The sequence below is a fragment of the Anomalospiza imberbis genome, unplaced genomic scaffold (genome assembly GCF_031753505.1).
Source record: "Anomalospiza imberbis isolate Cuckoo-Finch-1a 21T00152 unplaced genomic scaffold, ASM3175350v1 scaffold_52, whole genome shotgun sequence".
NCBI classification, from domain to species: domain Eukaryota; kingdom Metazoa; phylum Chordata; class Aves; order Passeriformes; family Viduidae; genus Anomalospiza; species Anomalospiza imberbis.
This window is the reverse complement of record NW_027100130.1, coordinates 773,141-794,108: the sequence shown is the minus strand read 5'-3', so window position 1 is coordinate 794,108 and position 20,968 is coordinate 773,141. Positions and strand designations below refer to the sequence as shown.

The 20,968-nt window shown below is 60.1% G+C and overlaps 3 protein-coding genes, 1 long non-coding RNA gene and 1 other non-coding gene across 5 annotated transcripts; 2 read left to right on the top strand and 3 right to left on the bottom strand.

Annotated features, from left to right (window-relative positions):
• Nucleotides 1-392: 392 nt before the first annotated feature.
• LOC137467164 (U2 spliceosomal RNA) lies at nucleotides 393-583 on the bottom strand. The gene has a single exon (XR_010995428.1). It is a non-coding gene; the product is annotated as a U2 spliceosomal RNA (small nuclear RNA).
• A 1,031-nt stretch (nucleotides 584-1,614) lies between these two features.
• On the bottom strand, nucleotides 1,615-3,600 carry FAU (FAU ubiquitin like and ribosomal protein S30 fusion). The gene is made up of 5 exons (XM_068178681.1): nucleotides 3,528-3,600; nucleotides 2,266-2,348; nucleotides 2,025-2,169; nucleotides 1,877-1,932; nucleotides 1,615-1,774 (listed from the first exon to the last, which is right to left on the bottom strand). Exons 2-5 carry the CDS (start codon nucleotides 2,338-2,340, stop codon nucleotides 1,649-1,651), a joined length of 402 nt encoding a protein of 133 aa, XP_068034782.1. The 5' UTR covers nucleotides 2,341-2,348; nucleotides 3,528-3,600; the 3' UTR covers nucleotides 1,615-1,648.
• MRPL49 (mitochondrial ribosomal protein L49) lies at nucleotides 3,600-6,454 on the top strand. The gene is made up of 4 exons (XM_068178678.1): nucleotides 3,600-3,713; nucleotides 4,765-4,903; nucleotides 5,724-5,845; nucleotides 5,931-6,454. Exons 1-4 carry the CDS (start codon nucleotides 3,648-3,650, stop codon nucleotides 6,075-6,077), a joined length of 474 nt encoding a protein of 157 aa, XP_068034779.1. The 5' UTR covers nucleotides 3,600-3,647; the 3' UTR covers nucleotides 6,078-6,454.
• A 150-nt stretch (nucleotides 6,455-6,604) lies between these two features.
• Nucleotides 6,605-20,884, bottom strand: LOC137467093 (pre-mRNA-processing factor 39-like). Its single transcript, XM_068178650.1, has 14 exons — nucleotides 20,802-20,884; nucleotides 19,810-20,321; nucleotides 18,796-18,921; nucleotides 17,401-17,519; nucleotides 16,749-16,916; nucleotides 15,627-15,804; nucleotides 13,397-13,504; nucleotides 12,505-12,669; nucleotides 11,111-11,237; nucleotides 9,499-9,767; nucleotides 8,639-8,823; nucleotides 8,082-8,156; nucleotides 6,853-6,964; nucleotides 6,605-6,767 (listed from the first exon to the last, which is right to left on the bottom strand). The coding sequence occupies exons 1-14, from the start codon at nucleotides 20,878-20,880 to the stop codon at nucleotides 6,702-6,704; spliced, it is 2,289 nt and encodes a 762-aa protein (XP_068034751.1). The 5' UTR covers nucleotides 20,881-20,884; the 3' UTR covers nucleotides 6,605-6,701.
• LOC137467131 (uncharacterized) lies at nucleotides 11,128-14,174 on the top strand. Its single transcript, XR_010995411.1, has 3 exons — nucleotides 11,128-11,225; nucleotides 12,527-12,603; nucleotides 13,410-14,174. It is a non-coding gene; the product is annotated as an uncharacterized lncRNA (long non-coding RNA).
• Nucleotides 20,885-20,968: the final 84 nt, after the last annotated feature.

Genomic DNA, 20,968 nt, shown 5'->3' with positions numbered 1-20,968 from the left:
GTCGCGATATAATCGCGATTTGACCCAGTTCCAGAAGTTTCGGGTCTGTTTGGACGCATTTAGGTCCCCGCGGGGGTGCACCGTTCCCGGAGGCGCTGCAATCCCGGGCCGATGGGGCTGTTATCGCGAGGCAATCCCGATATAACCCAATTTCCAATCCCTGGTGGGGATGCACCGTTCCCGGAGGCACTGCAATCCCGGGCCGATGGGGCCGCTATCGCGATGCAATCCCGATATAACCCAGTCTGGGATCTGTCTTTGACCGTGCGATGTCCCCGTGGGGGTGCACCGTTCCCGGAGGCACTGCAATCCCGGGCCGATGGGGCCGCTATCGCGATGCAATCCCGATATAACCCAGTCTGGGATCTGTCTTTGACCGTGGGATGTCCCCGTGGGGGTGCACCGTTCCCGGAGGCACTGCAATACCGGGACGATGCGCGGAGCGGAGGGAGCAAGCTCCGGGTCCAACTCCCGAGCCCAAAAATCCGTTTAATATGAAGTCCTCTCATCGAGGACGTATCAGATATTAAACTGATAAGAACAGATACTACACTTGATCTTAGCCAAAAGGCCGAGAAGCGATACCGGCCCCCGCCCCGCCCCGCGCCCGCCGCCGCCCGGCCCGCCCGCACCTCACGGACACCCCCGCGCCGCCGCCGCGGCCGCTCCGCGCCGCTCCCGGCCTCCTTCCCCGCCGCAGCCCGCGCCTCCCGCCCGCGTCCCGCACGCCCCGACCCCTCAGAACCCCGAAATGCCCCCAAAAAATCCTCCCAGCAGGCACCTCGCGCCTGCTTTGCATAACCCCGCCTCTCGCCGCGCCAGCGCGGGAAGCTGTGCGTCGCTCGGTTATTAGCATAGTCACACCCATATATTTGCATATTCATCTCTCAGCGCGGATTTGCCCGCCCCTTTCTTCTCTGGGGCTGGGAGGAAACCGGTCTAGGGGAACTGGGGAGGTTTTGGGGGTCCCTCCTTCCGTCCCAGGGGGACTCTGGGGGGACAGGAGGCACTGCCGGGCTCCCCCGGCCCCTCACATTCGGAATCACTCGGGAATTCCCGGCACCGCTCGGCTCCCTCCGTCCCGCCCCTGGGCTCGGGTATTTCCGTCATCGTTCGGCTCCCTCAGCCCCGCCCACCGCCGCACTCGGATGTGTCCGTCATCGTTCGGCTCGCTCAGCCCCGCCCACCGCCGCACTCGGATATTTCCGTCGCTGCTCGGCTCCCCCAGCCCCGCCCACCGCCGCACTCGGATGTGTCCGTCATCGTTCAACTCCCTCAGCCCCGCCCACCGCCGCACTCGGATGTTTCCGTCGCTGTTCGGCTCCCCCAGCCCCGCCCACCGCCGCACTCGGGTATTTCCGGCAGCGCTCGGCTCTCTCCGCCTCCCCCAGAGAGAATCGTTCCCCAGACAGCGCCTTCTCATTAGCCGACTCCAAATTAACGCTCATTAAGCTCCTCCCTCTAATTACCCACCCCGTCAGCTGCTCGGGAACCTCTGTTAACCCCGTCTAGGCCAGCTTCAGCCCCAACCACGCTGAACACTTCACAACCAACTTCAAAACAAAATAAAAAAACCCCAGAAAAGCACCAAAAAAATCTCGAAAAGCCCCAGAATGCCGGGCATTGACCCCAAATCCCTTTATTGGCCTCAGGAGTTGGCGTTGGGACCCTTCTTCTTGCCGAAGGTGGGCACCACGTTGACGAAGCGCCGGTTGTACTGCATGCGCCGCTTGGCCCGCCCCGTCTTCTTCTTCTTCTTCTCCTGCTTGGCCACCTGATCAAATGTGGGGGGTCAGGGGGGGTCCCCAAACCCTGGCGGGGTCCCCAAGCCCCGTGGGGGTCCCCTAAAGCCGGGGGGAGCCCCCTCAGCGCTCACCTTGGGGGTCTGGCCCCTCACTTTGCCGGCGCGGGCGAGGGAGCCGTGCACCTTCCCTGGGGGAGGAAGGAAATCGGGGTGTTGGGGTGGGGGGGTTGTTTTGCTAATTAACGCCGCGGTAATTAGCGGCCCCCACCCCCGGAATTACCGCCCAGCAGGCGCGTGGAGAGGTCCAGGGTGGTGAATTCGGGGAGGGGGCTCTGCCCCAGCGCAGCCTCATCGTCCAGGGGGGTCCCGGCGTGCAGCAGCACCTGCTCCTCGGGGGGCACCCCCGAGAGCTCGGCCACCCTCTCCTGGGGAGGGGGCACAGAGAGGGGGGGGGTCAGCACCCCAAAATCGCAGGGGGGATGAGGATTGGGGAGGGGGACGCCCAGAATTTGGGGGCTCACCTTGATCTGGGCGAGGGTCTCGGAGCCGGAGAGCTCGAGGGTGAGGAGGGTCTGGCCGCGGATGAAGAGCTGCATGGTGGCGGCTGCGGGGGGGGATTTGGGGGGTTACGGGGGGTTCCCCACGGCCCAAAAATGGGGGGAACCCCCTGGAAGTACGGGGGGATCCCCAGGAAAGGGGGGGAGGTGAGGGAGGAGCGGTTTTGGGGGGGTCTGGGGGTGATTCGAGGGTTGTTTTTGGAGAGGGGAGTGGTGTTTTGGGGGTGACGGGAGCTCTTGGGGGGCTGTGGCTGTTTTGGGGGGTTTTTCGGGGCTTGTGGCTATGTTAGGATGTGTTATGGGGGGTTTCTGGCAGTTCTGGGGTGTTTCTGGATGTTTTGGGTGGGATCCCGGCAGTTCTGGGGTGAGTTTTGGGGTGTTTCTGGCAGTTTTGGGATGTGTTCTGGGCTGTTTCTGGCAGTTCTGGGGTGTTTCTGGCTGTTCTGGGTGGGATCCTGGCAGTTTTGGGGATTTGTGGCTGTTTTGGGTGAGTTTTGGGGTGTTTCTGGCAGTTTTGGGTGGGATCCTGGCAGTTTTGGGTGGGATCCTGGCAGTTCTGGGGTGTTTCTGGCAGTTCTGGGGTGTTTCTGGCTGTTCTGGGTGGGATCCAGGCAGTTTTGGGGGCGTTTTCCACCACCTCTCCACCCACAGGACTTTGTCACCTGGCCTGGGGCCGCGGGGACAAAGGGCTGCGCCGGGGTTGGGGGGGCTGGGGACACTGGGGGGTCCCTTGGGTGCCCCCCACCCTCTGAGCTGCCCCCAAGGACCCCCTTAAGGGCCCCCCCATAACCCCCAAACCTTTGCAGCCCCCTCAGAATCCCCCCAAACCCCTCCAGAGCCTCCCCAGCTGCTCCTGCAGCCCCCCCCAAACCCCCCAATAACCCTCCAGAGCCCCCCCTCACCTGAATTCCCCTCAGAGCCCCCCAAACACCTCCCCAGACCCCCCAGGAGACCCCAACCCCACAAAACACCCCCCTAAACCCCTCCAGAGCGCTCCCCCCACCTCAAACCCCCTCAGGGTCCTCCCCCAAACCTTCCCTGAACCCCTCCCGCCCCCCCAGTACCCCCTCCAAAGCCTACACAACGCTCCCCCCACCTCAAACCCCCTCAGAGCCAACCCAAACTCCCCCCAGCGCCTCCCCTGCGCTGTCCCCGAGCCCCCCGGAGCCCCCGGGCCCCTCCAATCCCCCCGAACTCCCGGCCCGGGCCCCCGGGCCCGGCCCCACCTCAGCGGCTCCCTCAGGGCTCCGAGCGCGGCCGCGGAGAGAGCGCGTGACGTCACGCGCGCGCCTGCGTGCTGCGCGGTGACGTCAGGAGGGCGGGGCGGCGGAGGAGGAGGAGCCAAGATGGCGGCGCTGGCGGCGCTGGGCCGGAGGCTGCGGGCGCTGGGCCCGGGGCTCAGGGGGGTGCAGGTAGCCAGGCGGGGCTTTGGGGTGTGGGGGGCTCGCTGGGGGGGACTCGGGTACTGGCGGGGGCGGGGGGAGTTGTGAGGGGGGAATTGGAGTGGGGGTGGGGTTTGAGGGGTGAAGGGAGATTGGAGCCTGAGGGGTTTGGGAGAGGGAATGGGGGGCTCAGGGAGGGGAGATTGGGGTGTGAGGGACGGGGGGCTCAGGGTGGGGAGATTGGGGTGTGAGGGACGGGGGGACTGGGGAGAGGGAATGGGGAAAGGAGGAGCTGAGGGGGTCTCTCAGGGGTTCTGGGGGATTTTGGGGGGCTTCCTAAAAAGGGAGGGGGGAACTGAGGGGGTTTGGGGGTGAGGAAATGGGGGAGGGGGACGGGGGGGGTCTCTCAGGGGTTTTGGGGGGTTCCTCAAAAGGGAGGGGGCGCTGGGACAGGGGAATTGGGGGGTTTGGGGGTGAAGAAGCGGGGGGCTGGGGTCGCTCAGGGTTTTGGGGTCCCCCCAGAGCCCGGCGGGGGGCTGGGGTCGCTCAGGGGTTTTGGGGGGTCCCTGGTAAGGGAGAGGGGAACTGGGGGGGGGGTTGGGGGTGAAGAAGCGGGGGGCTGGGGTCACTCAGGGGTTTTCGGGGGTCCCCCCAGAGCCCGGCGGGGGGCTGGGGTCGCTCAGGGGTTTTCGGGGGTCCCCCCAGTGCCCGGCGGGGGGCTGGGGTCGCTCAGGGTTTTGGGGTTCCCCAGAGCCCGGCGGGGGGCTGGGGTCGCTCAGGGGTTTTGGGGTTCCCCAGAGCCCGGCGGGGGGCTGGGGTCGCTCAGGGGTTTTCGGGGGTCCCCCCAGTGCCCGGCGGGGGGCTGGGGTCGCTCAGGGTTTTGGGGTCCCCCAGAGCCCGGCGGGGGGCTGGGGTCGCTCAGGGTTTTGGGGTCCCCCAGAGCCCGGCGGGGGGCTGGGGTCACTCAGGGGTTTTGGGGGATCCCCCCAGAGCCCGGCGGGGGGCTGGGGTCGCTCAGGGTTTTGGGGTCCCCCAGAGCCCGGCAGGGGGCTGGGGTCGCTCAGGGTTTTGGGGTTCCCAGAGCCCGGCGGGGCCCCCCCGTTACGAGGAGTCCACGGCCGAGTTCGGGTTCGTGCAGCGGCTGCTGCCCCCCAGCCGCGTCCCCGAGCCGCCCCCGCACCCCAAATACCCGACCCCGTCCGGCTGGAGCCCCCCCGCAGGTCAGCGCCCCCCGGGGGGCGGTGATTACCCGGGGGTAGTTAATTAGCCGGGGGTAATTAGCCCCGGGGCAGGGGTGCGTTACCGGGGGTCATGGGTGAGTTTTTTACTCTGAGGCTCTGCGGGATTTCCTGACTTTGTGGGAGGTGGTTAATTACCCCCGGGGGGGGGGGGGCTTAATTACCCTGGGGGCATGTTAATTACCCCAGGTGGTGTTAATTACCCCTTGGTGGGTATTAATTACTCTCGGGGTGGGGAGGTCCCGAAATATTTCCTTGGAGGAGGAATTAGCAACTCCAAACCCAGAAGGGAAGAGAATTCAGGCGGGGTGGCTGTTAATTACCCCCAGAGGCTGTTAATTACCCCCAGGGGCTGTTAATTACCCCCAGGGGCTGTTAATTACCCCCAGGGGCTGTTAATTACCCCCAGGGGCTGTTAATTACTCCCAGAGGCTGTTAATTACCCCCGGGGGGTGTTAATTACCCCCAGGGGCTGTTAATTACCCCCAGAGGGTGTTAAATCCATCGGAGGAGTGTTAATTACCCCCAGGGGCTGTTAATTACCCCCGGGGGGTGTTAATTACCACCCAGGGGCTGTTTAATTACCCCTGGAGGGTATTAAATCCATCGGAGGAGTGTTAATTACACCCAGGGGCTGTTAATTACTCTGGGGGTTGAAATATTTCCTTGGAGGAGAAATTAGCGATTCCAAACGAAGAAGGGAAGATAATTCAGGCAAAGAATTCAGGCGGGGTGGCTGTTGATGGCTGTTAATTACCCGCGGGGGTGTTTTACCGCCGGGGGTGTTAATTAATCACCGCAGGGCCCCCCCCGGAGCTGCCCTACTTGGTGCGGCGCTCGCGGCTGCACAACCTGCCCGTGTACCTGGGGCTGCGGCAGGGCCGGCGCCTCACCGAGCTGCGCCGCATCCAGGGCGACATCTGGGTGAGTGGGGCTGGGGGGCTCGGGGGGCTCGGGGGGCTCCGGGGGGCTCCGGGGGGCTCCCCCTGACGCCCCCCGCGCCCCCCAGGCGCTGCAGCGGGACCTGAGCGCGTTCCTGGCCTCCCTGGGGGTCCCCGAGGTGCCGGCGCAGGTGAACGAGGTGACGGGGACGCTGCGGCTCCGGGGGCACTGGGGGCCCCAGGTGCGGCAGTGGCTGCTGCAGAGGGGCTTCTAGGGACCCCAAAATCTGCCGGGGGGACCCCAAAATCTGCAAGGGATCTGCTGTGGATACACCTGGAGCATCCCGAGGCGGACCCTGGGCAGTGCTACAGCTCCTGGGGGCAGCTCCAGATCCACCTGGAGCACCCCAAAATCAGTTTGGGGCAGCTCCAGATCCACCTGGGCACCCCAAAATCTGTTTGGGGCAGCTCCAGATCCACCTGGAGCACCCCAAAATCTGTTGTGAGCCGCTCAACATTCAGGGGGGGCTTGGGAATCCACCTGGGCACCTCCGAATTCACCTGGAGCACCCCAAAATCTGCCTGGACTCTGATGTGGACCGCCCCAAATCCCTCTGGAGCACTCCAAAACCTGCTGGGGGTACCTCAGAATCCACGCTGGGGTCCCGAAATCCACCTGGGCCACCCCAGAATCCATGGAGAGGATCCCAAAATCCACCCTAGGGTACCCCAAAATCAGCTGGGAGCCTCCCCCCGAAACGGAACAAACCCCAATAAACGCCTCAGAGACGGGGGGGGTCGCTCCTCACAGCCTCTTTATTTACAATGCCCCCCCCCCAAATTTTGGGGGAGGGGTCCCACAGTCTGTACAGGGTGGGGGGTGGGGGTGCAGAGCCCCCTCAGCTCTGCCCGTAGTAGTGGCTGTAGCCCCACGGGCTCTGGTAGCCGTAGGTGCTGTAGCCGTGCTGGGGGGTGCGGGATAAATTGGGGGGGGGGGATCAGCCTGGGGACCCCCTGGAGACCCCAAAACCCCCCCCAAAAAACACCCACCTGGTACCAGTAGTTGTAGGAGGGGTTGGGGTACCCCCCCGAAAAGTTGAGGGGCCCCAGGAGCCCCGAGGGGTCGTCGGGACGGAGCCGCTTGTCGTCGGGCTCTTCCGAGCTGGGGGGGAAAATTGGGGGGAAATGTGGGGGGGGGAAGGGGAAAATTGGGGAGAAGCGCGGGGGGAAATGTGGAGGGAAAGGGGGAAAATTGGGGAGAAATGTGGGGGAAAATTGGGGAGAAATGTGGGGGAAAATTGGGGAGAAATGTGGGGGAAAATTGGGGAGAAATGTGGGGGAAAATTGGGGAGAAATGTGGGGGGAAATTGGGGAGAAATGTGGGGGAAAATTGGGGAGAAATGTGGGGGGAAAATTGGGGAGAAATGTGGGGGAAAATTGGGGAGAAATGTGAGGGGAAAATGGGGGGGAAATGTGGGGGGAAAATTGGGGAGAAATGTGGGGGGAAAATTGGGGAGAAATGTGAGGGGAAAATGGGGGGAAATGTGGGGGGAAAGAGGAAAAATGTGGGGGGAAGGGAAAATAAGGGGGGAAATGAGGGGGGAAGAGGAAATTGGGGGGAAAAGGGAAGAATTGGGAGGAAAATGTGGAGGGAAAGGGGGAAAATAAAGGGGAAATGGGAAGAGGAAAAATGGGGGGACGGGAGAAAGTGGGAAAAGGAGAAATTTGGGGGAGAAATTGGAGGGGGTAAAGGGAAAAGTTGTGGGGAGAAATTGGGGAGGAAAAGAGAATTTTGTGAGGGAAGGGGAGAAATTGTGAGGGAAACGAAGGAAGGAATTGAGAGGGAAATTTGGGAGGGAAATGGGGGAAATTAGGGATAAAAAGGGGAAATGAGGGAGAAATGGGGGGAAAAGGAGAAGTTCAGGATGAAAAGCAGCAGAGCTGGAATGCAGAGGGTGAATTTGGGATAAAAGGGGAGGTGAAAACGGGGGAGCTGGGCTAAGAGCGGCGGCTGAGCTGGGGCCGAGCTGGGGCCGATTTTGGGAGTTTTTGGGGACTATTTGGGGCTGATTTGGGGCCAGTTTGGGGCCGATTTTGGGATGTTTTGGGGCTGATTTGGGGCTGATTTTGGGACTTTTTGGGGTGGATTTGGGAGTTTTTGGGGCCGATTTTGGGACTTTTTGGGGCCATTTGGGGGCCGATTTGGGGAGTTTTTGGGGCCGGTTTTGGGGCTGATTTGGGGCCGGTTTTGGGGGGCGGATTTGGGCCCCGGCTCTCACCCGTTCTCGGGCGCCCGTTTCCGGGCCGCGTGCGCCTTCAGGATCTTCTGGTGCTCATCGTAGGCCTTGAGCAGGCTGGGGAGGGGGCAGCGCTCAGGGGGGAGCCCCCAGACCCTTTTTGGGGTCCCCCCAGGCTGTTCTGTCCTTGAGCAGGCTGGGGAGGGGCTGGCAGCCCCCAGACCCTTTTTGGGGTCCCCCAGGATGTTTTGTCCTGGGGGGAGGGGGCAGCACTCAGGAGGGAGCCCCCAGACCCATTTTGGGGTCGCAGGGGAAGCCCCCAGACCCTTTTCAGTGTCCCCCCCAGGATGTTTTAATCTCGAGCAGGCTGGGGAGGAGCCCCCCAGACCCATTTCTCTGTCCCACACGCAGCCCCCAGCCCCATTCTGGGGTCCCACCCACCCCATTTCAGACTCCCAGGGGATCCCCCAGCCCCATTTTGGGGTCCCAGGGGATCCCCCAGCCCCATTTCAGGCTCCCAGGGGGATCCCCCAGCCCCATTTCAGGCTCCCAGGGGATCCCCCAGCCCCCTTTCCCGGCCCCCCGGGGCTGTCCCCCACCTGTGGATGCTGGAGCCGAAGTCCTCGAGGAACTCGACGCGGCGCTGCGAGAAGAGCAGCTTGGCCTCGTCGGGCAGGGGGCTGCGCAGGGCGCGCTCGAAGCAGCTCATGGTGTTGCCCTCGTTCTGCCCCACGTCCGCCCCAAACTCCATCTCCAGCAGGTTGGCGTGGAGCCGGGCGTTGTCCTGCCCCACCCCGGGCACAGCGGGCTCTTGGGGGGGCTGGAGGGGGGCTGGGGGGGCTGACAGGGGGGTTTGGGGGGGGCTAGAGAGGGTCTGGGGGGGCCTGGAGGGGGTCTGAGGGGGCTGAGAGGGGTTTGGGGGGGACTGGAGAGGCTTTTGGAGGGGACTAGGGGAGCTTTGGGGGGTCTTGATGGGGGTTTGGGCCAGACTAGAGGGGGGTTTGGGGGGGACTGGAGGGGCTTTTTGGGGGACTAGGGGGGCTCCGGGGGGTCTGAGAGGGGCTTTGGGAGCACTAGAGGGGGGCTGGGGGGACGTGAGGGGCTTTGGGGGAGACTAGAGGGGGTCTGGAGGGGACTAGAGGGGGTTTGAGGGGCTTTGGGGGTCTTAGAGGGGCTTTGGGGGGGGACTAGAGGGGGTCTGGAGGGGATCCAGGGGTTCTTGGGGGTCCCAGATGGGATCTGAGGGTCCCCAGAACGAGCTCTGGGCATCCCCAAAGGGGATCTGGACCCCCTCCAGCCGCCCCCCCCACCCCCTGCCCGCATTTCCAGGCGGCCAAATCCCCGCCTTTTCCCCCCAAACCGCAGTGCCAGGACCCTCCAGCCTCAACCCCGCACGCGTTCCCTCGCTTTTACGAGATCTCAAAATCCAGCTGAGCCCAGCCCCTTGCCCCCCTCTCACCGGGTCCTTCTCCAGCGCCTCCACCAGCACGCTGCGCGCCTTGCCCAGGTTCTTCTGCACCTTGCACACCTGCCGGGCCAGTTTGACGGCGTAGAACGAGCCCAGGGGCAGCCCCTCGTTGGCCCTCATGGCCTCGAGCAGCAGCGCCTCGGCCTCGGCCACGCGGCCGTGCCGGCGCTCCAGGCTGACGCGGCGCAGCCGCACCATGGCCAGCCCCGGCACCGCGGCCTCGAAGCTGCGCAGGATGCGCCGGGCCTCGTCAACGTTGCCTGGGAGTGGGGGAGAAACAGTGAGAAATGGGGGGAAATTGGGAGAAAATGGGGGGGGAAAACGGGGAGAAATGGGGGAAAACGGGGAGAAATGGGGGAGAAACAGGGAGAAATGGGGGGAAAACGGGGAGAAATGGGGGAAAAATGGGGAGAAATGGGGGGAAAACAGGGAGAAATGGGGGGAAACGGGGAGAAATGGGGGAAAACGGGGAGAAATGGGGTAAAACAGGGAGAAATGGGGTAAAAAGGGGAGAAATGGGGGGAAAACGGGGAGAAATGGGGAAAAATGGGGGAGAAATGGGGGAAAACAGGGAGAAATGGGGGGAAACGGGGAGAAATGGGGGAAAAACGGGGAGAAATGGGGGGAAAACGGGGAGAAATGGGGGAAACAAGGGAGAAATGGGGGAAAACGGGGAGAAATGGGGGGAAAACGGGGGAGAAATGGGGAAAAACGGGGAGAAATGGGGGGAAAACGGGGAGAAATGGGGGAGAAACGGGGAGAAATGGGGGAAAAACGGGGAGAAATGGGGGAAAAACGGGGAGAAATGGGGGGAGAAATGGGGAAAAATAGGGAGAAATGGGGGAAACGGGGAGAAATGGGGAAAAATGGGGAGAAATGGGGAAAAACGGGGAGAAATGGGGGAAAACAGGGAGAAATGGGGGAAAACGGGGAGAAATAGGGGAGAAACGGGGAGAAATGGGGAAAAATGGGGAGAAATGGGGGAGAAACTGGGGAGAAATGGGGGAAAACAGGGAGAAATGGGGAAAAACGGGGAGAAATGGGTGGAAATGGGGACAAATGGGGGAGAAATGGGGAAAAACGGGGAGAAATGGAGGAGAACGGGGAGAAATGGGGGAAAACGGAGAAATGGGGGAAAACAGGGAGAAATGGGGAAAAAGCAGGGAGAAATGGGGGAGAAACGGGAGGAAATGGGGGAGAAACGGGAGAAATGGGGGAGAAACGGGAGAAATGGGGTTATTTGGGTCATTGGGGTCATCAAAGATCCCCAGCCCCGGCTCCGCGGCCTCGAAGCTGCGCCGGGCCGCGTCGACGTTGCCTGGGATTGGGGAAAACGGGACAAAAAGGGGTCAGGGTTGCCCTTGGAGGGTTTTTTGGGGTGCCCAGGGTGGGTTTTGGGGTGCCCAGGATGCTTTTAGGACTCCCTGGGGTAGTCTGGGGCCTCCCACGTTGGTTTTAGGGTCTCTGAGCCGCGTTGGGCTGACATTTGAGCCCGTCCCCAAGGTCTGGGAGCCAGCCCCCGACGGCGAGCCCCAACGGGGCCGTCCTGGGCTCATCCCCCGATTTTGGGGCTCCCCAGATTTGGGGTTTGGGAGGCCCTGACCTTGCTTCTCCTCGAAGGCGGCCCAGAGCAGGTGGATGTTGGGCTTGCGGGGCAGGTGGAAGCCGCAGGCGCGCTGGAAAACGCTGCGGGCGCCCGGCACCGTGCGGGACTCCAGGTACCGCGTGTACTGCGGGGGAATAACGGGGGGAATAACGGGGGGGAAAATGGGGGGAATAATGGGGGGATAATGGGGGGAATAATGGGGGAATAATGGGGGGAAAACGGGGGGAAAATGGGGGAATAATGGGGGGAATAATGGGGGGAAAATGGGGGAATAACGGGGAAAATGGGGGAATAACGGGGGGAAAATGGGGGAATAACGGGGGGAAAATGGGGGAATAATGGGGGGAATGGGGGGAATAATGGGGGGAATAACGGGGGGAAATGGGGGAATAATGGGGGGAAAATGGGGGAATAACAGGGGGAAAATGGGGGGAATAATGGGGGGAAAATGGGGGAATAACGGGGGGAATAATGGGGGAATAATGGGGAAAATGGGGGGAAATAAACAGGAGGGAAACAGGAATAATGGGGCAATAATGGGAGAATAATGGGGGAAAATGGGGGGAAAACGGGAATAATGGGGGAAATAATAGAGGAATAGTGAGAAAATAATAGGGGAATAATGGGGGGAAATAGGGAAATAACGGGGGGGAAACAGGGGAATAATGGGGGGGAATGGGGGAATAATGGGTGGGAAATGGGGGAATAATGGGAGAATAATAGGGGAAAAATGGGGGAATGACAGGGGAAATAATGGGGGAAACAACAGGGGAATAATGGGGAAATAACGGGGAAATCATGGGGGGAAATGGGGGAATAACGGGGGGAAATGGAGAAAATGGGGAAGGGAAGAATGGGAATAATGGGATGAGGGAGGGGGAGAAGAGTGGGGAAAAGGGGAAGGAAAGGAAAAGGAGAAAGGGAAGAAAAAGGGGAAAAGGGGCAAAGGGTGGAGGAAGGAAGGTGGGGAAAAGGAGAAGGGAAAGGAGAGGAAAATGGGGAGAAAATGAGGAAAACAGGGAGAAGAAGGGAAGGAAGAGGGGGAGAAGGACAAGGAAAAGGGGAAGGGAAAGAGGGAAAAAGATGGGGAAAAGGGGAAGGGAAAGAGAAGGAAAATGGGGAAAAGGGGAAGAGAAGGAAAATGGGGAAAAGGGGAAGGAAAAGAGAGGAAAAATGGGGAAAAGGGGAAGGGAAAGAGAAGGAAAATGGGGAAAATGGGGAAAAAAGGGGGAAAAGGGGGGGGGCGAAGGTGGAGGAAGGAGGGGGAGGAAACCAGGGGAAAGGAAAGAGAGGGAAACTTTTCAGCACGTAGGGGTTTTCTGCGGGAGAAACGGGGACCGCGGGGCCAGGAGCAGCGGGGATTTTTGGGGGGAAGGGGGATTTGTGGCCACCTTGACCCAGAACTCCTCGTAGAGGGCGCAGGCGACGAGGCAGCGCTCGAAGAGGACGATGCTGCGCTCCTGCGAGCCCGCGGCCACCTCGAAGTCCAGGTACTCGCGCCAGTTCCGCAGCTGCGCCCGCTCCAGAGGCTTCACGTGGAAATAGGGGCGCTTGATCTGCCCGGGATGCGGGACGTGGGGCTTTCGGGGGGCTTGGGCAGGGATTGGGGGCATTTCGGGGGGTTTGGGGGATTTGGGGCATTCTGGGGGGTTTGGGGGATTTGGGGCATTCTGGGGGGTTTGGGGGATTTGGGGCATTTCAGGATTTTGGGGGATTTGGGGCATTCCGGGATTTTGGGGGATTTGGGGCATTCTGGGGGGTTTGGGGAGGGATTTGGGGCATTCCAGGGGTTTGGGCAGGGGTTTGGAATATTCCAGGGGGTTTGGGGAGGAATTTGGGGCATTCCGGGGGTTTTGGGGCGTTCTGGGGAATTTGGGGAGGGATTTTATGGGGGAAGTTGTGGGGGAGGTCCTGGGGGGATGCCAGGGGAAATGCAGGGGGGATTTGGGATTCACGGGGAAGTTTGGCTGCTGGATCCGCCGGGGGTTTGGGGGATTCCGGGGGTTTGGGGGATTCCAGGGGGATCTGGGGGGGATTTCATGGGGGAAATTCTGGGGGAGGTCCCAGGGGGAATTCCAGAGGATCTGGGGAGGATTCCTGGGGAATTCCAGGAGGGATTTTGCAGAGGGGGGGATCCTGGGGGAATCCCAGGGAGATCCCAGGGGGATTCCAGGGAGATCCCAGGGAGATTCCAGGGGATCCTGGGGGGATTCCAGGGAGATCCCAGAGATTCCCAGGGGGATTCCAGGGAGATCCCAGAGGATCCCACCCCTTTCCACCCACCCCGTCCTCGAAGTTCCAGCGCTTGCTGACTTCGGCCTCGTTCTGGGCGTGGATTTGCTGCCTCATGGAGAGCACGAGCTCCCGGATCTTCTCCTGGTCCAGCTCCTCCTGGGATCCCGGGGAGAGGAGGGGGAGAGGCCACTCGTTATCGGTGATCGATTGGGGAAACAGCAGAAATAACATAAAACAGGAAATAAACCCACTGTTATCAGTGAGTGATTGGGAAAAAATAACAGTAATAACATAAAACAGCAAATAAAGCCACTGTTATCGGTGAGTGATTGGGAAAAAATAACAGTAATAACATAAAACAGCAAATAAAGCCACTGTTATCGGTGATCGATTGGGAAAAAATAACAGAAATAAAATGAAAATTCAAATAAACCCACTCGTTATCGGTGATCGATTGGGGAAATAGCAGAAATAACATAAAACAGGAAATAAACCCACTCGTTATCGGTGATCGATTGGGAAAAATAGCAGAAATAAAATAAAAATTCAAATAAAGCCACTCGTTATCGGTGATCGATTGGGAAAACAGCAGAAATAACATAAAACAGGAAATAAAGCCACTGTTATCGGTGATTGATTGGGGAAACAGCAGAAATAACATAAAACATGAAATAAAGCCACTGTTATCAGTGACTGATTGGGAAAAAATAGCAGAAATAACATAAAACAGGAAATAAAGCCACTGTTATCGGTGATCGATTGGGAAAAAATAACAGAAATAAAATGAAAATTCAAATAAAGCCACTCGTTATCGGTGAGTGATTGGGAAAAATAACAGAAATAATAAAATAAAACAGGAAATAAAGCCACTGTTATTGATAATTAACTGGAAAAAAACCAAAAAAATAGCAATAATAAAATAAAACTGTGAATAAAGCCACTGTTATCGGTGATCGATTGGGAAAAAATAACAGAAATAACATAAAAGAGGAAATAAAGCCACTGTTATTGATAATTAACTGGAAAAGAAACAAAAAAATAACAATAATAAAATAAAACAGGAAATAAAGTCACTGTTATTGGTGATTGATTGGGAAAAAATAACAGAAATAATAAAATAAAACAGCAAATAAAGCCACTGTTATTGATAATTAACTGGAAAACAAACAAAAAATAGCGGTAATAAAATAAAACGGCAGATAAAGCCGCTCGTTATTGGTGATTAATTGGGAAAACAAAAAACCAATAGCAATAATAAAATAAAACAGCAGATAAAGCCGCTCGTTATTGGTGATTAATTGGGAAAACAAAAAAACAATAGCAATAATAAAATAAAACGGCAGATAAAGCCGCTCGTTATTGGTGATTAATTGGGAAAACACCCAGCGGTAATAAAACAAAGGAGGAATCGAGGCCGAGCGGGGGTAGGTAAAGTGACCCAAAGGGATCCGATAGCACAAACCCAATTAAGGCAGCGCAATTAACGGAACAAACGCCTGCCGCGGCCCGCAGGGTGAGCGAGGCCGAGAAACACAAAACGCAAACGGGAACCCGGACAGCGAGGGCAACGGACGCGGGCAACGGACGCACGGAGCCTTTGGGAATTCCCGGGTTGTGGGAACATCCCGGTTTTTAACCCCCTAAACCCAGGGGACAAGAATAATTCCCGGGTTTTGGGAATATCCCGGTTTTTAACCCCCCTAAACCCATGGGACAAGAATAATTCCCGGGTTTTGGGGAACATCCCGGTTTTTCACCCCGTAAACCCAGGGGACAAGAATAATTCCCGGGTTTTGGGAATATCCCAGATTTTAACCCCCCTAAATCCACGGGACAAGAATAATTCCCGGGTTTTGGGGACATCCCGGTTTTTAACCCCCCAAAGCCGCGGGACAAGCGGCATTCCCGGGTTTTGGGGAATCTCCCAGTTTTTAACCCCTCTGAAGCAGCGGGACAAGTGGTATTCCTGGGTTTTGGGAACATCCCGGTTTTTAACCCCCCTAAACCCATGGGAAAAGAATAATTCCTGGGTTTCTGGGAATATCCCAGATTTTAACCCCCCTAAACCCATGGGAAAAGAATAATTCCCGGGTTTTGGGGAACATCCCGGTTTTTAACCCCCTAAACCCAGGGGACAAGAATAATTCCCGGGTTTTGGGGAACATCCCGGTTTTTAACCCCCCTAAAGCCGCGGGACAAGCGGAATTCCCAGATTTTTGGGAATATCCCGGTTTTTAACCCCCCTAAATCCACGGGACAAGCGGCATTCCCGGGTTACCTGAGCCTCGGGCGGGGCCCCGGGGGGCGGCTCCTCCCCCGGGGGCGCCTCGGGCCCCTCCGGCGGCTTCGGGGCGGGCTCGGAGCCGGAGCCGGAGCCGAGCTTGGAGCGGAGCCAGAGCAGCTCCTCGTGGGACAGGATGGCACCGGGGGGGTGCTGCAGCACGTGCTCCTTGAACCTGCAATTCCAGAGGGAATTCCCCCGGGAATCAGGGAATTCCCACCTAAAACTGGGGAATTCACACCCGGAATCGGGGGATTCACACCTAAAACTGGGGAATTCCCACCCGGAACTGGGGGATTCACACCCGGAATTGGGGGATTCACACCCGGAATTGGGGAATTCCCACCCAAAACTGGGGAATTCACACCTAAAACTTGGGGAATTCACACCCGGAATCGGGGGATTCCCACCCGGAATTGGGGGATTCCCACCCAAAATCAAGAAATTGCCACCCAAATGTAGGGATTTACTGCAGGGCTTTTGGTGTTTCCCACCCAAAATTTAAGGATTTCCCGCCTGGATTTAAGAATTTCCCACAGAAATTCAAGGATTTCTTCCCAGGGGAAGCTCAGGAATCCCAAGGTTTTCCCAATGGAATCCCAGGGTGAAATCCCGAAGTTTTCTGGACAAATCCCGAGGTTTTCCAGGGAAATCCCAGGTTTGCTGAGGGAACCCCAAGGACCTGAGCTTTCCCTGGGAATTCCCAATGATTTCCCAAGGTTTTCCTGAGGTTTTCTCCTGGCAATTCCTGAGGTTTTCCCGGTGAATTCCCGATGTTTTCCCCACGAATTCTTGAGGTTTCCCTGAGATTTCCCCAGTGTTTCCCCTGGGAATTCCCAGGAAATTCCCACTGTTTTCCTGCTGTTTTCCGTGTTTCCCCAGGGAATTCCGGGTGTTTTCCCGCCGTTCCCCCACTGTTCCCCCGGGAATTCCGGGTGTTTTCCCGCCGTTCCCCCACTGTTTTCCCAGGGAATTCTGGGTGTTTTCCCGCTGTTCCCCCGCTGTTCCCCAGGGAATTCCGGGTGTTTTCCCGCCGTTCCCCCGCTGTTCCCCAGGGAATTCCGGGTGTTTTCCCGCCGTTCCCCCGCTGCTTTCCCCGGGAACTCCGCCGTGTCCCACCTCTCCCAGTGGTGGCTGTAGAGCTGCGTGGGCATGGACAGCAGGCGGTCGTAGATGGCCGTGACGGCGCGCAGGTCGCCGCGCTCCCGCTCCCACTCCACGTAGGATTCCCAGAGCTTGTCCGAGCGGAAATCCATCCCGGCCGCCGCCAGCGCCGCCTCGAACGCGCTGCGGGACCGGCCGGGGGTCAGGGCACGGCCCGGGGAGGGAGAATCCCGGGAAGAAGGGGGGGATTGCCGGGAAAAGGGAAGGACATTCCCAGGACAAGCCGGGGCTTGTTTCCAGAGCCGTTCCTGGACAATCCTGGGACATTCCCGTGCCCGTGCCCAGAATTTCCCAGGACGTTCCAAAGGATATTCCCAGGATTTCCCAGGCCATTCCCAGGCCGTTCCCAGGACGTTCCCAGGACATTCCCAGGATTTCCCAGGCCATTCCCAGGCCGTTCCCAGGACGTTCCCAGGACATTCCCAGGATTTCCCAGGCCTTTCCCAGGATTTCCCAGAACATTCCCAGATTTTCCCAGGAACACTCCCAGGATTTCCCAGGGCCATTCCCAGGCCATTCCTCGGACGTTCCCAGGCCATTCCCAGGATTTCCCAAACCACTCCCAGGCCATTCCCAGGATTTCCGGCCGCTGCCAGGGCTCGCTCACCCCCGCACGCGCTGGGCGCTCTCGGGCCGCGCGGGGTCCAGCGAGCTCTGCAGGAGGCCGATGTAGTGCAGCCACAGCTCCAGGCTCAGCGGGATGGACTGCAGCCCCCGCTCCAGCACCTGCGCACAGCCGCGCTCAGCCGCGCTCACCTGGGCACAGCCGGGCTCACCTGGGCACAGCCGCGCTCAGCCGCGCTCACCGGGGCACAGCCGGGCTCACCTGGGCACAGCCGGGCTCAGCCAGGCTCACCTGGGCACAGCCGGGCTCAGCCGCGCTCACCTGGGCACAGCCGGGCTCACCTGCGCACAGCCAGGCTCAGCCGCGCTCATCTGCGCACAGCTGCGCTCACCTGGGCACAGCCGGGCTCACCTGGGCATGGCCGGGCTCACCTGGGTTGCCCTGGGCTCACCTGGGCACAGCCAGGCACACCTGGGCTCACCTGGGCACAGCCGGGCTCACCTGGGCTCACCTGGGCTCACCTGGGCACAGCCGGGCTCACCTGGGCACAGCGGGGCTGCCCTGGGCACAGCCGGGCTCACCTGGTCTCACCTGGGCACAGCCGCGCTCACCTGGGCAAAGCCGGGCTCACCTGGGCTCCCCTGGGTTGCCCTGGGCTCACTTGGCCCACCTGGACGTGCCTGGGTTGCCCTGGGCTCACCTGGGTTGCCCTGGGCACAGCCGGGCTCACCTGGGCTCCCGCACCGCCCATCCCCACCCAGGAAAATTGGGCTTTTCCTCCCCCAAAACCCGGGAAAAACCCGACATTTTCCTCCCCAAACCCAGGGAAAAGGGAGGATTTTTTTTTTTCTGACAAAACTGAGGAACAAAGAGGATTTTGCCCCCAAAACCCAGGAAAAACGGGGAGTTTCCCCCTCGGAAAGCAGGAAAAAGGGGGATTTCACCATGAACCTCAGGAAAAAAGGATTTTAGCCCCTATAAATTCAGGGAAAAAGAGGATTTTACAACCCCAAAAAATCAGGAAAAACGCAGGTCTTCCCCCATAAAACTCAGGGAAAAATCAGATCTTTCCCCCAAAAATCAGGGAAAAAACACATTTCCCCCCCCAAAACTCAAGAAAAAAGCGTGTTTTCCTGCCCAAAACTCAGGAAAAAAGCAGATTTTTCTTCCAAAACTCAGGAAAAATGCAGATTTTCCCCCCAAATTTCAAGAAAAAAACCGTATTTCCCTACCCGAAAATCAGGAAAAAATCTTATTTTCCCCATAAAAATGAAAAAAAATCGTATTTTCCTCCTTTAAATTCAAGAAAAAATCATATTTTCCTCCCCAGAACTCAGGAAAAAGGCGGATTTCCCCCCTAAAACTCAGGGGAAAGCAGGTTTCCCCCCGGGAGCCGCGGCCACGGGCGCTCCCCGGGCGGGCAGGGCCGGTGCTCACCTGCTGGGCGCGGCGGGCGCCGCCCAGGCGCCGCTCCAGCTCGGCGTACTTGCGCCAGTAGCCGTAGCAGTACGGGTAGCGCTGGAAGAAGGCGTCGAACGCGCGCCGGGCGGCCTCCAGCAGCTCCTGGGGGCGAGCCGGGCCCTCGGTGGGGAGCTCGGGGCTTACAGGGGGTGTTGGGGGGTTACAGGGGGTATTTGGGGGGGTTACAAGGGGTATCGGGGGGTTAGAAGGGATATTGAGGGGTTACAGGGGGTGTTGGGGGGTTTAGAGGGGGTGTTGGGGGGGTTAGAGGGAACATTGGAGAGTTTAGAAGAGATATTGGGGGGTTACAGGGGGTATTGGGGGGTTACAGGGGGTATTGGGGGGTTTACAGCGGGTATTTGGGGGTTACAGGGGGTATTGGGGGTTTTGTGGGGAGCATTGGGGGTTTTCAGGGAATATTGGGGGGTTTACAGGGAATATTTGGGATCTAGTGGGGGATACTGAGGGGTTTACAAGGAATATTGGGGGGTTTCCAGGGGGTATTTGGGGTTCTGGGGGGGTCCCTGGCAGCTCGGGGGGGGCGGTTTTGGCTCTGGGGGTCCCTGGCAGCTCGGGGGGGCCGGTTTTGGGTCGGGGGTCCCTATCAGTTCAGGGGGGCGGTTTTGGGTCGGGGGTCCCTATCAGTTCAGGGGGGCAGTTTTGGGTCTGGGGGTCCCTATCAGTTCAGGGGGGCAGTTTTGGGTCTGGGGGTCCCTATCAGTTCAGGGGGGCAGTTTTGGGTCTGGGGGTCCCTATCAGTTCAGGGGGGCGGTTTTGGGTCCGGGGGGTCCCTAGTAGCTCAGGGGTGGTTTTGGGTCGGGGGTCCCTATCAGTTCAGGGGGGCGGTTTTGGGTCGGGGGGTCCCTATCAGTTCAGGGGGGCGGTTTTGGCTCTGGGGGGTCACCGAAGGCTCAGGGATGGTTTTGGGTCGGGGGTCCCTGGCAGCTCGGGGGGGCGGTTTTGGGTCGGGGGTCCCGGGGCCGGGCTCACCTCCCGCTCCACGTAGGCCAGCAGCTCGGTCCAGGCGCCGAAGTCGTGGGGGCTGCCCTGGGCCGCGCCCCAGAGCCGCTGGAACTCGGCCGGGAACGGCGGCGGCTCCGCGGGGAGAGCGGCCCCGCTCGGGGCCGGGGCGGCACCGGCACCGGCACCGGGATTGGGATTGGAACCGGCACTAGCACCGGGACCGGGATCGGAACCAGGACTGGGATTGGAACCGGGATCGGGACCGGGATCAGAACCGGGCTTGGGATTGGAACTGGAATTGAGATTGGAACCGGCACTGGCACCGGCACCAGGATCGAGACTGGGATCGGGATCGGGACCAGGATCGGGATCAGAATTGGAACCGGCACCGGGACCAGGACCAGCTCCGGGATCGGGATTGGAACCAGGACCGGCACCGGGACCAGGATCGGAACCGGGATCGGAACCGGGATCGGGATTGGAAGCGGCACCGGGACCGGGACCGGGGGGCGCGGGAGGCGGCGGCTCGGCCGGGGGGGCTGGGAGAAACGGGGGGAGGGGCACGGTTAGGGAGGGGGGGGAGGGGAGGGGGGCACAGCTCTGCCCCTCCCCCCACATCCCCCCACCCCGGCTCTGCCCCCCACAGATCACCCCCAACCCCCCCGGCCCCTCAGAGCCCCAAAATCCCTCAAACACCCCCAAAATCCCCGCAAAGAGCCCCAAAATCCCCTCAGATCTCGCCCCCCAAAATCCCTCAAACACCCCCAAAATCCCCTCAGAGCCCCCCAAAATCCCCTCAGATCTCGCCCCCCTCCTCACCCCAATATCCCCTCAGTCCCCCCAATCGCCTCGGAGCCCTGGAAACCCCCTCCGAGCCCCCAAATCCTCCCCAAATCCTCCCCAAATCCCCCCGAGCCCCCTCAGGTCTCGCCTCCACCGCGGCCCCTCAGGCCCCTCCTCACCCCCAGCCCCACGGGCCCCTCCCGGTACCTCCCCCGCGCCCGCTCCCGGGGTCTCACCTCCGTCCCCGTCCCCGTCCATCGCGCCCCCGGTGCCGTCGGCGCCCCCGGTCCCCTCCTCGGGCCCCTCCGCCGCCATCGCCCGCGCGGGACGCGGAAGCGGCGGCGCAGGGCGGAGGCGGCGCCGCCTGGCGGGCGGGAGGACCCGCAGCGCGGCCGCCATAGAG

Excerpts from the sequence above, each read along its gene's own strand:
- LOC137467093 (XM_068178650.1), bottom strand. The coding sequence starts at position 20,880 with ATGGCGGCGGAGGGGCCCGAGGAGGGGACCGGGGGCGCCGACGGCACC. Across the intron at positions 16,917-17,400 it reads AGCGCCCAGCGCGTGCGGGG|CGCGTTCGAGGCGGCGCTGG; the intron begins GTGAGCGAGCCC and ends CCGGTCCCGCAG. Across the intron at positions 6,768-6,852 it reads CCTACAACTACTGGTACCAG|CACGGCTACAGCACCTACGG; the intron begins GTGGGTGTTTTT and ends CGCACCCCCCAG.
- MRPL49 (XM_068178678.1), top strand. The coding sequence starts at position 3,648 with ATGGCGGCGCTGGCGGCGCTGGGCCGGAGGCTGCGGGCGCTGGGCCCG. Across the intron at positions 3,714-4,764 it reads CGGGGCTCAGGGGGGTGCAG|AGCCCGGCGGGGCCCCCCCG; the intron begins GTAGCCAGGCGG and ends TGGGGTTCCCAG. Across the intron at positions 4,904-5,723 it reads CGGCTGGAGCCCCCCCGCAG|GGCCCCCCCCGGAGCTGCCC; the intron begins GTCAGCGCCCCC and ends TAATCACCGCAG.
- FAU (XM_068178681.1), bottom strand. The coding sequence starts at position 2,340 with ATGCAGCTCTTCATCCGCGGCCAGACCCTCCTCACCCTCGAGCTCTCC. Across the intron at positions 2,170-2,265 it reads AGACCCTCGCCCAGATCAAG|GAGAGGGTGGCCGAGCTCTC; the intron begins GTGAGCCCCCAA and ends CCCCCTCCCCAG. Across the intron at positions 1,775-1,876 it reads TGAGGGGCCAGACCCCCAAG|GTGGCCAAGCAGGAGAAGAA; the intron begins GTGAGCGCTGAG and ends ACATTTGATCAG.